Source organism: Globicephala melas, chromosome 19 (assembly GCF_963455315.2).
Source record: "Globicephala melas chromosome 19, mGloMel1.2, whole genome shotgun sequence".
In the NCBI taxonomy this organism is placed as follows: domain Eukaryota; kingdom Metazoa; phylum Chordata; class Mammalia; order Artiodactyla; family Delphinidae; genus Globicephala; species Globicephala melas.
Window position 1 is genome coordinate 17,215,736 of NC_083332.1, and position 19,035 is coordinate 17,234,770.

Consider the following 19,035-nt stretch of genomic DNA (forward strand, 5'->3'; position numbering starts at 1 on the left):
GGGCTGCCTCTAGCTGACTCTCTGTGATGAGAGAATCAACTCATCAGCCTCTCCCACCAGGGCCCCTGAGAGCAGCTGCCAGGCCCAGGGCCCCAGCTCTGGCCTCCTTGTGCTTCTTCTGCCTTTCCGCATGTTGCCTACAGGCCCCCAGTCTGAGCCCGGGTGCAGGCTGCCCTGAGCGTGTGAGCCATGGCTGAGGGGGTGCTGGGCGGGGAGGCTGCAGGCCTGAGAGCCCTCCGCACTCAGGGCCAGGGGCCCCCGTGCCGTGTCCCGCACTCCTGTGCTACGGGCTGCGGGCAGGGATGGCACAGGAATCCCTCTGCCTAACTCCCCAGCCTCCACACCTCTCTCATTCTGTTCGTGTCCTGGAGCAGAGGGCTGTCATCACGGACTCTCCCCTAACAAGGCCTCTGGGACCACTGCTGGGAAATGCTGGTGCTCGGGCCTGGCAACGCTCTCCTCTCACCCCAGAGCAGAGTGATCCTTGGCCTTGGCCCCGAGCTGGATGCCCTCCAGCCCTGCCGTGCTCTCTGTGTCCCAGCAAGAGGGGCCTGGCCTGAGCTCCCCTCTCCACATCCTGTCCACCCCGAGGTTCCAGAACCATCCTTCCTGCTCTCCCCTCACTGCCACCCCACCTCTGAGTCAGGGAGGGTGCTTCCCTCCAGTGTGTTAGGAGGAAGCAGGTGGGGGGCCAGCAGGAGCCACCTCAGCTTCACAAAGCCAGGAGGTACCCCGACCTCCCTGCATTTGAGGGGTCCCCGGGGCTGGGCAGAGAATCAGAGTCCCATTTGGGAGGCCCGGGCTCAGGGAGAAGGCATTCATCTTCGGGTGTCCGAGACCATATGGAAGAGGTCCTGAGAGGTGGCAGAATCCTCCTTAAATCTGGGTTTCACCAAAGGCAGGGAGCAGCTGAGCGATGGGCAGCCTGGCTGTCCTTCCCCAGAAGAGTGCACAGGCCAGAGGCCAGAACCCTGGGGCTGGTGGTCTGACAACAGACACTGTGTGCCCACCCTGAGGCCAGGACCCCTGCCTTGGCACCAGCGCAGCGCGGAGACCTGCACCTCGAGCGGGAAAGCCGGGGCCAGCAGACGGCGGGGCGGAGAGTGAGGGCTCACCTGGCACCTGCTGGAGGGCGAGCTCTGTGGGGTCCTGCAGGCTGATGAAGAGGAGGAGGCCCGCGGCTCCAAACAGCAGGATGGACGAGAACATGCAGGCCAGCCGCATCGTTCCTGCTCGCGGGGCCATCCGGGGCTCGCTCTGGGGTCACCTCTCGGGTGTGGGAGGCGCGTTCTTCCCTCATCGTCCACACCAGGTGTCCATCAGGCCACGGTCTACGGAGCAGCAGAGGAGAAAGACGGTCCATCACTGAGGCCCAGGGCCCCAGTCGCTGCACTTGACCAGCGTAATCCTGGATCCCTCCACCCTTACTCAGGTGCGTCCCTTTCACGTTTTCAAGCCCAAGGAGGTGAAGGGAAGCCCGGTCACCACCTGTGGGCAAGACACCAGCTTCCTGCCAGGGTCTCCTGTATCTGCACCCCTAGAAAAACCATGGAGAGACACTGCCCAGTTCCTGCCCAGGGGAGCCCAGGATGGAGCCCCAACACCCACAGCTGGGGACAGCGGTCACACCCCTGCGATGTCCAGGCAGGAATCTGGGTCCTTCTCCCTCGCAACTGGCCTGGTGGACAGAAAAGCTCTTGGGTCTCTCTCTGCCCTGGCTCCTGTTTACAGGGTGCTGGGGACAAGGGTCTCCATGGAACTGGAGGCTGGGAGAAGGAGCCTCCCAGGCCCAGAGGATGTCAGGGACTGAGTGACTCCCCACCCCCACCAGCCAGAGCTTTCCCTCCCTGACAGACTGAAGGATGGGCTGGTGGGATCGAGGCTCCACTGGACAGTCACACCTGCAGGAGCTGAAGCTCTGGCCAGATCACGGTTGTCCCTGCTCTCAAAGCCCTGGGGCCTGGAGCTGAGACGGGGCAGCCAGACCCAGATCTGACAGACCCCAGGCTCAGAGGCCGTGTCCCTGCAGATGGACCCCCACTGCTCTGGCCGCTGCAGACCCAGAGCATGCCTGCGTGGCTTGTCCCAACCCTCGTTCCTCCTGAAGTAGAAGAAATTGCAAATACACCAGTACCAACCAAGTGACATGGGTTGGGCCAGGCTGTGGGTCAAGATGGGGGTACCCCAGGACTTCCCTGGTGGTCCAGTGGTTAAGACTCCACGCTTCCACTGCAGGGGGCGTGGGTTCGATCCCTGGCCTAGGGTCCCCTTACCTTCACTGGGTCCTACCTGCCCGGGCCCAGGGATACCACCCTCTTTCCACCCAAGGAGCCCTTGGGAACTTGCCCCTCCCTGGCACAGGGTAGTGCCCGAGGGAGGCTGAGGCCAGGTGGGCAGATTCCAGCGGCCTCCAAGAGCACAGCTGGGTGGCTGATGGGGCCCCAGACCAGATGTGCTGCTCGGCACAGGACGGTCCCTGCCCAGGGTCTCCTTGGTGCGATACGTTGGTCAGGGAACCCATCCCCGACCTGGCACCCAGGTGCTGGGGGAGGAAACCCTAACTTTTTCCCCTCTGCATCCAACCTGGGGGGCGCGAAGCAGGAAATGATACTAAGAGAAGCCCCTCCCTCCTCTGCCCAGACAGATTCCCAAGGACTAGACGGTGCTCAGCAAAGCTCTGAGGCTGAGGAGAGTTAAACTGCAGGTTTAGGTTTCTCCCCTCTACAGTCTCTGTAATTATTTTTTCACTCAGTTAACTTTAATTAACCTGCTCCAGGCCTCCACGCACGGGAACGTGCGTGAATGCCGGGCTCTCTGGGCTGGCCCGAGCAGGGGTTTCCCACGGCCTCCCAGCTTTTATGTCTGGGAGGCAGCGCTGAGCCGGGCTCGGTTTGCCTCTGGAGTTGGCTCTGGGGTTCCAGCTGGCCCTGACCTCGCTGCAGTGGTCCCTGCCGCAGAGAAAGATGGCTGCTTCCCGCCGTCACCAGGGACACTCCCACCCTGGGCTTGCGGTGGGTGAAAATGGGTAGCCACGTGTCCCCAAAGGCTCAGACCCTGAAGCCCCTCATGAAGGGCTGTGGCCTCCCCCTCCATGGCTGCCGCAGATGGGACTGTCCTGGGGACCTGGCTCATCATCCTGCAAAGACACAGATGCGAGAGCGCAGGTCCCAGGCTCCGGGAAAGGACGAGGCCACTCTCAGTGCTGCCCACAGCATGCCCGGCACCCTGTGGTCTCCCAGGCCCTTCCCTCAGTGAAGACAGGCCCTGAGTGCAGGACCCACCGGGTAAGCCTATAAGCAAGGCCGCAGCTGTAAGGACACCCAGCTTATGCTGGCCGTGGTGTTGGCACACCTCCTGCAGCCACACCGGCCTGCAGAGTCAGACACGAGGCCAGGAGGCTGATCTGATCTAAGGAGGGGGAGAGGGAAGGAGAGAGGAAGGCGGGACGACAGGATGGCAAATTGATGGCCAGTGTACACAGCGGCCCGGTTAAACAGCTAATAAAGAGCTGCCTGATCTCGACCCAGAGACTCTATTGGATGAGAAAAGGGGACTCAGACGCACATGTGATCATCATCGCACTGTCTGTACAGTGGCTGGCCCTGCAGAAGTGAGTACAGAGAGCTGGTCAGTCCCTTTTTCTTCCTAATCTGTCACACTCTCGCCGTTCAAGCCAGTATCGATTCCCCTTGTCCTGCAGCCACGACCTGTCCTCGCTTGTTTCTGAACCTGCCCAAACCAAGTCCGCCCAGTGGAGCCAGGCTCCAGCAGCCCATGTGCCTGGAGCCAGGATGAGGACCACATCCCCGCCCCCAAATCTGGGGGAGAAGAGAACACAGCCCCAGGACCTGCACCTTCACTGTGGCAGGAGCGTCAACCATTCAAGTGTCTCATTTCAGTGACTCTTTTTTTTGTTGGCCCCCAAGAGAATATAAGCCCCTTCCCCCACCAGCCCAGGGAAGCTGGTGTTAGAGTTGTGTTTGGCTTCCCCTGCCCAGACCCAGCCCTTAAGCCTCAGACCCCAGCCTTCCCCCGCCCCCGCCACCCCCCCCCCCCCCCCCGCGGCACTCCTCCCAGTGGGGGCTCTCACTGAGAGACCATCTGATTGGCTAACTCCCTGCTCCACGTAAACAAGAATCAAAGGTTAGCATGCCTCCCCTCCTGGGAGACTAGTTCACAGTCTGGCTGGGTCTTCAGTGCCCCAGGAGGGGGCCAACATCACATTATCCATAGGAACGTCCTTCCTTTAAAGGGAGGTAGCTGAGAGGTCACCAGCAGACCACCAGACACTCCAGAGGGTATGCACATCTGATCCACTACTGTTCCCGTGAGGGTCCTTGTCTTCAAAGTCACACGTTATTTTCAAGGCCGTGGGGAGAGCTGTCCAAAGGCTGTCTCCCTCTCCAGGGAGTTGAGCTGCTGCCTGGGAAGGGGTCACCACACTCTACCACAGGCTGGGGCCGGGCTGCCCGGGGGCCCATAAACACATTCACCGGCCTCCGCCCCCAGCTGGGAGGCCTGGTGCATCCTCCGCACGCAGGCGCTGCATCACCCTCGGCTCTGATGACAAGTGGAAAAGCCTCCCCTACTTCCCTGCTTCCCTTCCAAGGCCAACAGACAATAAGAAAATTCAAATAACTGGGGGTGGAAGGGGGAGGGGGGAGGCAAGAAAAATAAACAGCCCGCTGAGTTTTCAGAAGGTCCTGCCCTTCTCCCAATTCCTAGCGCTCCCAGCGGCTTCTCTCCCTGAGGCCTGAATGACACCACCAATTTTTACAGTAAGAAAAAGAAATCCAATTAATCTTGTAAACACCTCCTGGGACACAGGGCAGGGCCAAGGAATTCTCCTATTTCCTTATTTATCTGATTTAAAAATTCGTCTCTAGAAAATTCACTTCAGGGCACAAGCAAGGACTTGGGAATTCAGCCAACAAAACACACGCACCTCCAGTGGCGAAGGGCCGGCAGGCAGACGGACGGACGGCTCCAAGGACACACTTGCCTGTGGAGGCTCCAAGGCCCAGACACTCACCCCAGTCACCCAGAGGACGCTGTGTCCCGCTGGAGGCAGCAGGATGCATCCAGCCACATGCCCACCGGGTGCACTCACTTGGTGTGCAGGCCCCGGGCCCAGGAAAGTTCTCTGTCTAGTCAGTCTCCTTCTCTAACCGGCAGGAGCGAAGAATGACGTCCCTCCCGGCTGAGGGTTCCAGGAGAAGCTGCTCATCGGGAGACAGGCTGCTATGGCAACTTGAGGAGAATGGAGCCAGGCACTGCCGTCACCTTGAACCTGGCACCAAGCGTTCTGCCAGGGCAGCAGAGGGGGCTGCGCCTCCGGCTCTGCCCCGCACCGAGGCCGGCGCTGGGGCTGACCTCCCGGCTTCCCTCCTCGGCCTCCTGGCCTCAGTAACTCATCTGCTCTTTGCTGAAACAAAGCACACAGCCCAGTCCCCTGAGAACACCACCTCCATCTGTTTTGTCAGACGAGTTCCTCCATGTGTGTGGCTCCTGCTTACTTCTGAGATGGGGTTCTTCTTGATTTCAGGTCCTTAAAAGCCTGCAGCTAATTATAACTGCTCTCACGGCAGTGGTGGAAGCAGCAGCAAACTCTGGGACGAGTCCCTCCAGTTTTCATGCCTAGGCATAAAGTTGCAATGCTCTGTGAGGATGACAAATGGCTGCAAGTGCTGAGACTCTGAGGCGGGGCTGCAGACTCCTGCCCCACCGCTGCCACGTGTGTGTGTGTGTGTGTGTGTGTGTGTGTGTGTGTGTGTGTGTGCTGACCTGGGTCCTGAAATGGCCAGGGCCCAGCCTTGGCACACCCAAGTAGGCATGACAGCACCCCATTCCTGGAGGAAGCAATTCACCTGATATGCATCCCCCTGTTACAAGGCAGGGAGTCCTTCCAATCCCCCATGCTCTCCGCAGGGGGAGGGAAAGGGGACGCTAAGGTGAAGGCCGAGGCATAAATCAGGCTCAAACAGCCCCAAGCCATATCCCCACTGCCCCACTAGGAACACCACAGCCCAGCTTCCCATCACTGCGCATACAAAGAGGATGAACGGAAGATGAACAGCCACAGCAAGAGGGTCCTGAGAGCCTGGCCAAGGTGTCACAGGCTGCAGTGCCTTCCACTGCTACTCTGGGTATCACCTCTGCCCAGAACGTCTTATATTTTCAGGGTGTTTTATGACAATGGAACTGGGTTGTGGAGTAGTCATTCTACAGGTAGAAAAACTGAGTCCCTCCCCACCCCTGCCCTGGCTGTACCTCCAATCTTGTGAGCATGTGTACCTCAGTTACAGCCCTTCCCCCACTGTGTGGAGAGCATTCACATGCCTGTTTCAGACTCTCTGCTCATCTCTGTACTCCCAGCACTTAGCACAGTGCCTGGCACAGGTGATCGATAAACTTCGCTGCATGTTGAATGAGCATGAGTTAATAGACAGAGGTGATTGGGCCATCTGGAGAGAGGCACTCCATGAACCTGGAATCTTAAAAAGGTCACTTATGTTTCAGGGAGCTGTGGGTTTGTTTCGATCAGGTCTGGCTTGGAATCAGGTCCAATGAGTAGTCCAATCCTATGACTGAAGAAGAGACAAGGACCTGAGCTCCACCAGGGAGCCCAATGGAACCTGACAGCTCCCAAACACCCAAGGCACACGCACCACCAGGATCCTCATGCTGGTGGGGCAGGTTTCCAATCATGGGGCTTGAAGACTCGTAGACTTGTAGAGGTAAATGACGACTCTATTTCTATATATACACGTGTATTAACACACACAACACACGCACAAGCAAATATACAAGTAATTTAGAGGCTGTAAAATGGATGATTCCCAAACCTTTAAAATACAGTAGGATGACAGGAAACTCCCAGACAAAACTGGAGGTTGAACGTGTTGATCAAAAGCCAATGAAAGCAACACATGGTGTAACATGGATGAACCTTGAGGACATTATGCTACGTGAAAGAAGCCAGTGACAACAGGACAAATACTGTACGATTCCATGGAGTCAAATTCAGAGACAGGAAGTAGAATAGTGGTTACCAGGGGCTGCAGGGGAGGGAGGGAGGAATGGGGCATTATTAATTAATGGGTACAGACTTTCAGTTGGGAAAAATGAAAAAAGTCCTGGAGATGCAGAGTGGTGATGGCTACACAACAATGTGAATGCCTCTGGACTTAAAAATGGTTAAAATGGTAAGTTTTCTATTATATATATATAAATAGCAGTAAGAATAGTAATTTTACTGCAATAAAAAAAAATCAATGAAAGCAAACTGAGCAGAAATCACTATGTTATCATTTTGCTCATCCCACAGGTGACTGGGTGTGGGCCCAGAAGCTGAGGAGGACCAGAATGGTCAAGTTCACGCCTGTGTGAAACATGACCAGGACATAGAGGAACTAAGTTTACGAACCCAGGCAGCCCCCACACAAGCGACCAGATGTCATGGGATGGACACAAGGCTCAGAGTGGAGCTCAGGTTCTGGGCCTGGCTGCCCCTCCAATTAACTGTTGACCCTCAGGGCTTGATTTTCCTAACCTTGAAATCAAGATGCGTCCAAAATACGCACTATAGGTGAGTTTCCAAATTCCTTGCAGCTCTGGAGTGAGACAAACACCTATCCTGGAGAACAGAAAGGCACCTTGGGAATTTTATCTGCGTGAGGCCACTTTCAGGTCCCTCCCCCACACCTGCTGACTATCCCTTGCCACAAATCTGGGTCAATGCTGTGCCCCTATGGACCAAAGCTGCCAAGCTGTTTCTCTTCGAGATAACTCTGTCCTTATTTGAGGGGGCAAGGGACGCTGATGCAAGTGTCCAACTGAAAAAATGTGTTCTCAGGTTCTTTCTGATCTACCCCTGAGGCCTGGGTGGTTGAGGCGAGTCTCTCCTGGGTCCACTCTCTACCTAGGTTACCACTGCTCTCTGTTTGAACCCACTGAGCCCAGTTGGGACAGTGTCTCATCTAATGATAAAAATCATTTTAAGGCAGAAATCTAAACAGGGCTAATGATTTGAATCCCACTGTATCCATGGTCAACTTTGTCATTTAAAAATCTTTAATTCTTAAACAATGTAAAAGGGGCAGCATGAGGCGTCCTTGTGGTGACGGAAATGTCCTCTGTCTTGACTGTATCGATGTCAACGTTCTCACTGTGATATTGGACTGTAGTTTTACAAGATGTTACTATTGGGGGAAACAGGATAAAGGGTACACAGTATTTCTCTGTATTACTTCTTACAACTGTATGTTAATCTATAATTATTTTGAAATAAAAAGTTTAATTAAAAAAATCAAGAACTTAAAAAGAAAAGGTACCGGCCTTTCAGCTCACGCATAATGGAAGCCCATTCTAATGTTGTGCACGTAAATAACAGATAACCATTTTCACGGATTAGCGCCATCCTCTGTTGAATAAGAAACATTTTAAAGGTAAGGGACTATGCCTTTAATGGGAAAATTTGATGTGTTAGCAACTACTGGTTGATCTTTGTGTATTTTTCAATTGCAAATTGCACTTTAAAAATGCAAACAATTATTAATATTGATTTGGACTAAAACAATATTGAATTTCAATGTATTTCTGGCTCTTTCATGAATCTCACCCTGGATAATACTCTTTTATCATAATCAATGATAAAAGAGTATTTGCATGCTCGATTTCTCTTCAGTGAGGGACGCTGAAGAGGGCTGATGTGATCCATGGATACTGAACTTCACAGGGACAAGGTTGGCTCCAGAGTCCTCTGCCAGGTTCTCAAACTTAGCAGCTGGGACAAACTTTCAGGGCCACTTTCCCCTCTGGTCTTTATCCAAACCGATATTACAGAGCACAGGCTATGAACAAATGCTCAAGGCCTGGAATGGGACTTAGTGTCACAGTTTTTAGGGGAAACGGAAAAGGAATAGACATTTGTCATGCTTTGTTAACGAACGTTCCAGGCACTATGTGGGATACCACATAAACATCTCATTTAGCTTTCACACAATAACCTCTTGAAGTGAAAATCTTTATCCCTATTTGTCACAGGCTTTGGTTTTCTATAAGGAGATGCTGTGATGGAGTCTGGGGTACAAGATGTTTATCAAGGCTCAACATTTATGAAGGGAAAAGGGAGGAAGGGGGAGTGAGCAGAAGTCGGTCAGGGATTCAGGTCCAACATAGCCTGGATGGGAACTCTGGAGTAGGTGCTGGCTGTCAGAGCACCCTGCCGCAGGCAGAAATGGCTCCGCCTGGATGCCTCTACCTTACTCAGTAGCTGGATGTGGGGTGCCCAGGGAAGGGCATGACCCGGGATAAGGCAGTTTGCTGCAGATCCCTAAGGAGCTGACGGCTGACCACCTGTCCCGCGGGTGGTCAGTGAGTCCTTCCTGGAAGGGGATCCAGGCAGCACATCTCCAAGTCCACTGCTCTGTTTTACAGATGATAAAATTAAGACCCAGAGAGACTGTCAAGGTTACACGGTAAATAAGCCATCCCAGATCTGTTTGTCTTGCTTCTTCCAAACAAAAGCGTAGATCAGATTATCCTGACCTTCAATTACGGAGGCACGAAGGTTTGAAAGTCTCCAGAGGAACATGCAGAAAGTTTGACTGCGTAAGCAGATACCTTTGTTTCACCTGCAACGCGCACGACTAACATCCCTGCAACACGCATGCATGTGTCTGGGTGCACACACACGCTTACTTCTTGGCAACTAACTCATTGCTAATGGTAGGCGGGGACGTGGATTATCTGGGTTAAAAGTTCCCCTGACGGTACAGCCTGGAGAGCATCTCCCCACAGTAGAGCCTCTGCATCTTGCGAAGCGCAGCAGACGACGTACGAAGCCGCACGGCCTCCTTTTACTTTTAGAAAGCACTGAGCTACTCACACTTTCCAGCTGCTTTGAAATCCACAGCCACAGCAGGGAAAATTACAGGGAGGAAAAAATTGCATATTTACTTCTCAAAATTGAAAGTTGGGGTATAATATGAACAGAAAGGAGTGTATGAGTAAACCCAGAATGCCCTGGGCCCTGGCAGAGTGCAGCTGCCTCTAGTTGCAAACTGAATCCACAGACTCCAGAGGAGTAGAGAATGGCTAGGAGGCTTGGCTTCCTTCCAGGGAATCCCTCTCCCTGCGGCTGGCGCAAGGAAGCCCCAGAGGACTTGCTTTTGTGCTCCCAGCTGCCAAAAGTGCCTGGCACAGAGGAGGTATTCGGGCAATGTGTAGTGAGTGATGAAAGGCTAGGAGGAGGAGGGAGGAAGGGAAAGGATGCTTGTACACTAAGGCCGGCTGGGCGCTTTGAGTTGAGGTCATGTGGAGCCCAGCAGGTGTGCCCTGGGTGTCCTGTGGGAGCAGGCTGGCCTTTCTAAGCTGGTGCCAAGGCTGACCGCCACATTCATGATTCCTACTAGTCCAGCATGATTTCCCCTGGAGCTCTTCTCAGAACAGGCTGCTGGTTCCTTCCGATCTAAGGGCTCAAAGACTAAGGATATGGCAGAATAACCAAGTTGTCTCTGTCCTGACTGTTCCGTGGAGAAGTGGGTCTCTCTCAGGCTATCAGGATGGGGCCAAGGCTGTGAGTGACCTGGAAGTCCTAATGAGCAGCTATGCATGAGGTAGAAGCCTGCCTTCTCCATGAGACTCTGCCTCATGTCTCCTTCCACTTGACTTCCTGTATTTCAAGTCTCCTCCCCCTCAATGCCTTCCCCCCTTTTCACCACAGGGTTGGAAAGACATAAATTTAGGACCAACCTCCCCTCCCTTCTCTCTCCCCCGACATCCAACTGTACACTTGGTCCCCTGCTCCTGTCCTGTCTATCTTTTCCAGCCCCTCAGTGTGGCTGATTCAGCACCGGGGTCCGGGACAGCTCCCCACCTCCACACCACTTCTGGCAGTGCATGTGCTGTCCCTCCCTTTTCAAAACCGTCTGAGGGCACCCCGTTGCCGAATAGTCCAAGTTTAAATGTCTCAGCATGTCCCACAAGGCAAGTGAGTATCCGGTCTCATCTCTCACCATTCCCTGACAGCCCCCAGGCTGGGTGAGAGGCATCCAAAGAACCCCTGGGCTTTCCTCCAACACAGGTAAGAGTGAGAAGTTAGTGTAGAGAAAAGACCACTGGGCTCTGAGTGTGTGCTACACTCAGCACTAAATTTTCTCCCTGGGAGACTTTGGGGATCATCATTTTACATCTCTGAGCTTCAGTTTTCCCAACCAGTCAGTCAGTCCCAGGTGGACTGATACCACACAGGGCTATTTGTGAAGATTCCTGCTGTGATGGGATGCTGTCCTGGGGTGGAGGAAAGAGACTCAGGGCAGGTGGGGTGAGCTTCTGAGTCCCAGTCCCTTCCCTGCAGGGCATGTGCTCTCCATGGTTGGTCTTGCCCTTCTCTCCAAACAGTTCTGCTGACTTCTCTGCTTACCCTGAACAACATACAAGGCAGGGGGAGGGGTTCTGGTTTTTCTCTCCCTGAGCCTGCAGCCTCTTTTCTGCTGCCCTGCGTCCTGGATGTTCTCATCTTTCAGCTTCAAGGACACAGGTAGAAAAGGGGCTAAACCTTTATGATCCCTGGACATGGCACTCTATGGCATGTTTGCCAGGCTGGAGTGGTGGGCAACACCCAGTGAGCTGGGAGCATCTGAAAACAGAATGGCATCAACACAGGCCCCACGTTGTGCCCTATACCACTCTGCATGCAAAGGGTCACTTGAGCCTTGACTTTTTACGTGGTTGCTGAAAACAGGAAGACACGGGTGCAAATACACATTTTTATGACGAGACTCAGACTGGCCAATCGATGGTCTTCAGTGAACACTTGTTTAAAGCAGCCCTGTCCTATAATAACCGTAAGACATTTTAATATGAAGATTCTTTTAAAGTAACCCTTGGTAGCAGATCCAGACCTTCAGATTTTCTGGTTTGAAAACCTGGATTTTTAACTTGATATTTCCTGATTCTTAAATTGGTAAGTAATGTACATTTTAAAAACCGACTTGACCCAATAAAAACTCATGTCCAAGTTGGATTTGGCCCGGGGTCCACCCATTGCCAGTCCTGCCATGAAAATTATAGCCTGGATTGGGGAAAAGCGCCCAACCTCTGGATAAAAATGATGCCTAACAGTTCAAGGAATTTTTGTGCAAAATCATCTGAGGGGAGAGAAAGCTTGTGAGTCAGCTGAAGTGGAGTGAGACTGCAGCAGCCTCGCTGGTCAGGAGCTGCTTCCTACAGCTCTGTAACCAGATGGCACTCACGCAGAAACAGGGCCTTCCAGCCCAGGGCATCTGTCTCCACCTGGAGGACAGTCACTGTGGTAGGACAGGGGAGTAGTGACACAGTATCCCAACCCAGCAGTCACACACACACACACACACACACACACACTCGTATGCACCTGTTATGGGTTGAATTGTGTCCCCCCAAATTCATATGCTGAAGCCCTAATCCCCAGTACCTCAGAATGTGACCTTACTTGGAAACAGGGTCATCGCAGAGGTAATTAATTAAGATGAGGTCACACTGGAGTAGGTGAGCCCCTAATCTAATAGGGCTGATGTTCTTATGAAAAGGGGAAATCTGGACACAGACATGCACACAAGGAGAATGTCCTGGGAGGATAAAGGCAGAGATCTACAAGTCAGGGGATGCCAAAGACTGCCAGAAATCCCTCAGAAGCTCGCGGAGAGGTCTGGAACAGATTCTCCTTCACCACGCCCAGAAGGAACCAACCCTGCAAATACCTTGATCGCAGACGTCTACACTCCAGAATGGTGAGACAGTATTTTTCGGTTGTTTAAGCGCCCCCCTCATCTGTGGTACTCTGTTATGGCAGCCCCGGCAAAGGAATACAGCTCCTGGGGCGGAAGGCTCAACCCCCACCCATAGGGCAGCGTCCTCGGTGGGACAGGAAGGAGCTGGGGTGTTGCCAGGAGACCAGCTCTTGCCTGGTTCGGTGGTTGCCATCAACTGTGTGCAGTGTCAGACTAAGCGTTTGCCATGAGCCCTGTGACAACCAGCATGTGTTTGGAGGTGAGCAATAGAAAACCCAGCTCGGTGGGAATCCCGAAGTTTCATGGTGTCACCAGGACCCAGGTCCTTCCTGTGGCTCTACTCCTCTGTCCTCAGGCAGGTTTTATCCTCAGACGGCTCCTTCACGGTTGTGCGATGGCTGAGCCGCGGTCCAGCTCACAGGCATCCTCGTTACATCCAGTAGGACAGAGGGAGCCCCGTCCCCAGCTGGATCCCAAGACAATGGCACCTCTGGGGCTGGGGGAATGCCTTCTGTTGGTGGATGCAGGCCTGGGTTCCTGGAGCCAGTGGGATGGAACTGGCCTCCCTGGAGCTGAGGGTGGGGTCCATCCCTCCCAAACCCAGAGACCAGGGTACGAGCTGGGGAGGGGTGATGCAGAGCTGGCCACTGAGCTCACTGTACAATTATCTCCTTTGCTCCATATAAAAGCCACATGAACAAGTATAACCCCCATTTTACAGATGAGGAAACAGACTTAGAGAGGCTGAATAACTTACCCAAGGCCACACTGCTAGGAAGTGGTGGAGTCAGACTTGAATTCAGGTCTAAGTCCAAAGGACGTGCTCTCCACCACTCCTCCTGTTGAGCCCTGGAACTAACCCTGACTGTGACCAAGGAAGCCACATGCCAGGTACACGCCAGCACAGACCTGTGTCGGTCAGTGGGGAGGTGGTCAGGGCTGCTCTGCCGCTCTCGGGAGCCCTCTCTGAGCCACACCCTGCCCGCAGCTCTGGCCTGCTGGCTCCCAAGCAGATACTGGCCTTGGTGAGAGCTTGAGGGACAGTGAGAGCAAGGAAGGTCCTAAGAGGGCCCTCAGCTCATGCGTGGAAGCGTCTATAACTACATGTGTGCACACACATGTGTGAGCGTGCAGACGTGTCTCTGTGATTCCGTCCTGTGGATTGAGTGGGTGAAGGGCCGGGTATGTGTGCCTGGCCTGGGTGAGCGTGTAAGTGGACATGTGTGTGTGAGTGGATGCGTGTGCGTGTGTGTGCCCCTGTGTGGCGGTTCCAGAACCTCCCACCCCTCTGCCCTGTGACCACCAGCAGGGAGCACTCCAGCTGCAGCCCAGGCCGTTCCCAGCTCCTGGCCACCAGGACACAGACCACAGCAGCCCTCGCTCCCAGATCAGCGGTGCTCCCGCACCCCCAGCTGCTGCCTGGGGTCAGGCCTCCTTCCTGGCAGAGGAGAACAAGGCTCCCTTTTCTGCAGGGCCCAGAGGGAAGGTGGCGGGAGGGTGGGCTGCGGGGGGCAGTGCTCAGGGGTGGCAGCCCAGAAAGGCCATCTGTGCTGTGCCTCCCACTCTCCCCACTCCGTCCCTTTCCGCCTCAGGGTGCATCACTCTGGCGACCCCTGGGAACTGGAAGCTAATTTTCCATGATCATTAGCGATGGAAAGACCTCAGGTTCTGCCTTTAATTAAAGTCAAACGTGGGGCTGAGGAGCAGCGCTGCATGCAGGCATCCTCTCCTCACTTGTAGAACCATACGCAAGTAATTAAGCCAGGCACGGAAGCCATAATTAAAAATTTCACAAACCCCCTCATTAGCTGAGCAGCCTGCACAGCGCAGTGGAACCGAGCCCCCCCTCCTGTCGGTAGCAGTTCCTACAGATGGTTGATTGGGGCTGGGGGAGGGGGCAGGCTGCACCTAGCTGACCGTGCACCTGGCAATGAGCCGACAAGACTCCTGACCTCCCAGGCCAGCAGTGATGACCTCTCACCTCTATCTAGGAAGCTTCTAGCCAAGGGCTAGGGCTCCCAGAGTGTAACGGGTGGATCCATGTTCATACCCCCACCCCCCCACCCCCAGGTCAAGGAGGACCACGACACAGGACCCTGGTCCCAAATCTCACAGTCTCCCTGGCTCGGGTCCCATCTGTGCAGGGCGGGATGCACTGACGACGCGGGAGAAGGGTCTCAGCTAGCGATTAGAGATGGCGCCAGTCGGACATCCTCAACCCCCCCTACCCCCCAGTGTGCCCAGGAGGGAAGCGGGACCCTCGGATGGAGGCAGGCTCAGCAGATCCCTTCTCTCTCCCAGCAACTGTGTGTCCCTTCAACTCCTGCCGTGCACACAGATGTCCCCAGGCCTGGTGGCCGCTGTGCAGCAAGTGACCCACCTGAAGACAAAGGCCCTGGACAGGATACCTCCACACACCCCAGAAACACTCCATCGGCCCCAGCTTCAGTCAGCTTTCAGACAGCTGTGAGTGGGGTGGCATGGCAGCCTCGCTGTTCCAGACATTCTCTGGCCCCCTCTCCCCTGGCCCGAGTCTCAGTCCCTGTAGACATCTGGTCCACCTCTTGTCCTGAATCGATCCTGCCCTGCCGCTCACCGCAAGCATAATCTCCACGTGCCCTCTAACACTGCCAGATGAATATTCACTTGTCCCGATCGCCGCCACTTGTTTTCCGTCTGGCCTGATCAATGGCGCTCCTCTGAAGGAACTGTTCTCGCCAGAAGCATCGATCGACATCTGGGAAGTTGCCCGGCGTGCGTGGGGACAAGATGTGTCCTCCCGGCCATGACCAGCTCACCTCATCTGCAGACCACTGGCCCTGTGCTGGGCCAGGGCGTCCACACAGCCAAAACTGGCTCTCAGCAACTGGCTCTCCTTTTGTGGATTTGGGGATCTTACGGGGCCACAGGAAGTCATGGAGCCCGAGATCTGAGTTCTGTCCTGCTCAGGTCAGTCTCCACCCGGAGGAGGTCCCATCTGAGCCTTCTGCCAGGTCCCCGAGCTGAGCCCTTTCGACCATCCTCGTGGTTCAGGAAATGTCATTTCTCTTCTGCCTCTTCTCTGGCAAACAGAAGGGATGCGAGCCCTTCTGCCAAGGGTCCTCAGACACATCCCTCACCGCCCTCCCCCCCACCCTGCTCCCAGCATGCTGTTCTCGGAAGCTGACCCAGGGCAGCTGTGCTTTTGTTCCTCATCTGTTCTCAACATGTTTTGACGGTCAGCTCTGCAAGTCAGCTCAGGGATCCCTTCACTTCATTCACCCTCCAAGCCAAGCTGCCCTGATGGTCAGAGCCCTCGCCCCACTTCCTCTTACTGTCCCCCCACATTTCCTGGTTACAAACGCAACTGCCTAAGAACCTGCACTTTCAGCCACTGACACAGGATAGTACACAAAAGTGAGCCAATACACTTGGGTGGGGAAGGGGACTGTCCTACTGATACAAACCATATATAAATCTTACTTTTTGACCCAATTTGATTTTTTTTTAATAAATTTATTTATTTATTTTTGGGCTGCGTTGGGTCTTCGTTGCTGCACACGGGCTTTCTCTTGTTGCGGCGAGTGGTGGCTACTCTTTGTTTTGGTGCGCGGGCTTCTCATTGCGGTGGCTTCTCTTGTTGCGGAGCACGGGCTCTAGGCTCACAGGCTTCAGTAGTTGTGGCTCGCGGGCTCTAGAGCACAGGCTCAGTAGTTGTGGCGCACGGGCTTAGTTGCTCCACGGCATGTGGGATCTTCCCCGACCAAGGCTCAAACCCATGTCCCCTTCATTGGCAGGTGGATTCTTAATCACTGTGCCACCAGGGAAGTCCCTCCCAGTTTGATTCTTTAAAATTCATTGTGAAACATTTCAGATAGACAAAAAAATATTAAAATAATATAAGGAACAACCAGTGCACTTACCCTTAGCTTAAAGAATAAAACAATTACCAATATTTGGAGTCTCTTTTGTACCCCTTCCTACTACTTAACCCCTCCCTCCCCCCTAGAGGTAACCACATGTGTTAAATACTTAATGAGCACCTACTATGTGCCTGGCACTGTTCTAGGCAATTAGGATCTACTGGTGAACAAAACAAACAAATATCCTGCCCTTGTAGAATTATATTCCAACCAGGAGAGAGATAGTGCTACGAACATGATAAATGAGTAAATTACAAATAACTCTAGAGGGTGATAAATGCTATGGAGAACAGAATAACAGCTGGGTGATGGGGATGGGAGAGCTGGAGGCTAGAGGCAGTCTCAAGACCTAAGCATGTGGGAGGAGGCTTCCTTGAGAAGTAACATTTGAACCATGTGGGTATCTAGGGAACAGCCTGTGCAAAGGCCCTGGAGTGGGAGCATTCCTGACTCCCAGTATGTTGCAAAGAAGTGAACATAAGGAAGATGAAATGAGATAAGGTAAAAGAAGTAATGAGGGGCCAATCATGTGGGCTGTTGAAAGGATGTCGGCTTTGACTCTGAGTGAGATGGGGGACAGTGGAAGGATATTATGACTTGGATTTCAGCAGGACCCCTCTGACCATGTAGATAGGCAAGGGCGGAAGCAGGCGGGTCAGGGAACAGGCAACCATAATAATCCAGGTGAGAAATTTCAGCTGTAACATGAAAATCTGCGTCTGCCATTCTCATGAGAATTGGTACTCTTAGAAGAGGTCTTTATTACGATGTTGAAAATTATATGTTTTTACTTTGTTGCTCTGATATCAATGTGTATCTCAGGTCCACTTGCTGAGCTTTTCTCATGTAAATATTCTAGTTCCTGAGAAAACTGTAAGTTACTCTTCATGTCAAGCCTGGCCCTCCCAGCTGTTTTTCATACCTAGAAGTGCAGGAAACTCAGTTGCCTGGTATATGTGAATGAAATGGAAATGAGATAATGAGACACATGGTGATGACTGGAAGGAGGGCGATGGAGTGGCCAGGCTGCTTGGGTCCAAATCCCAGCTCCATCACTTACCAACTGTGTAGCCCTGAGCAAGTGACTTAAGCTCTATGTGCCTTGGTTTTCTCATCTGCAAAATGGCGGTAATAATGGTTTCCTCCCAAAGTTGTGATAAGGACTAAATGGGAAGTGCCTGGCACACAGGGAGTGCTCCATCATGTTAGCGGCTGCTTTGGGGAAGATGAACAGCGCTCCCCGAAGCGTTCCTCTCTCGAGCAAATCCATCAACCTGGACCTGGAGAAACAACTCCCTCTCGCAAAGCCCTGAATGACAGCAAGAAATGGGAGTTGTGGAAGCTTCCAACTGGGGTCTCTGAGAAATGTCTCAGGGACTCGGGCTAATAGGCAGACCCACAGAAAAATGTGACGCTCCTGGAAAGGGCTTCCATGAAACTGGCCCTTGAGCACGTCTTCAAGAAGGGAAAATGAGCAGCCGTTCCAAGCACTATGGCTCTGCAGCCGGCACTGGCCTTGGGCTACCTCTACTGCGTGTGTCATGACGAGCAGCGGGGTTGGTATATATTTCAAAGTACCGTGTTTGCAAAACTATTTCAATCATGTCTGCTGAGTATGCCAGACACTTCAGAATGATCAATTTCAAAAGTTTGATGCAGTTGGTCTTTTCGCTGATGATTAAAAACACGGTAACATCTACCTTCAGCCTGTTTACTCACCAAGCACTTTGGACAATTTCAGCTCAGACCAAGAGAACCCAGTGCGCAGTCCAAATTCAGAGAATTAAGAGAACAGCACGGCATCCAATGCATTGGGTTTGGGTGGGTGTTTCTGGTTGTTGTGAGGTGTTTTGTTTTGTTTTGTTTTGACATAATTATTTTACTAGCAAGGTTGAAGTCTTCTAAAAAAACCTGGCAAATGCTGAAGCTTGGCAGGGAATGATGGAGTATATTCTGAAAATATTTGTGACGTTTTCCCTTGTATTCACACACACGCACACGCACACACACACAAACATACACACACACACACACAGTCCTTGTCTTGAATTTGGCATTGCAAACACACCCTTAATGGAAGTCTAATATTATTTTCCAATTCAGCTCATTTACTTCGAAGAAATTTGACTCCAGTTCAGAGACATAATCTATTCTACTGGTAGCCTCCAAGGCTTAGGAAAACAGCACTTCCTCTCTGATCACCTGCTGAGCCAGGGATCACACACACCTAGGTAGCTATGCACGGTTTCCTTTATCACCCATTCAGCACAGCTAATAGCCAAATAATAGATCTGACCTTTTGCAAAACTTTTAGCCTTCCACCCTTGTAATGAATTCCTCCGGGCTATGTTCTCAGTTTC

The 19,035-nt window shown here is 53.2% G+C and overlaps 1 protein-coding gene across 2 annotated transcripts in view; it reads right to left on the reverse strand.

The window, feature by feature from the left end:
- Window positions 1–19,035, reverse strand: part of CHST8 (carbohydrate sulfotransferase 8) — a 121,054-nt gene that overhangs the window by 64,523 nt on the left and 37,496 nt on the right. For both annotated transcript variants that reach the window (XM_030874842.2, XM_060289550.1), the window contains exon 2: window positions 1,116–1,331. In XM_030874842.2, the coding sequence (XP_030730702.2) occupies window positions 1,116–1,245 (130 nt within the window). In that variant the 5' untranslated portion in view covers window positions 1,246–1,331. The remainder of the gene's footprint in view (window positions 1–1,115; window positions 1,332–19,035) is intronic.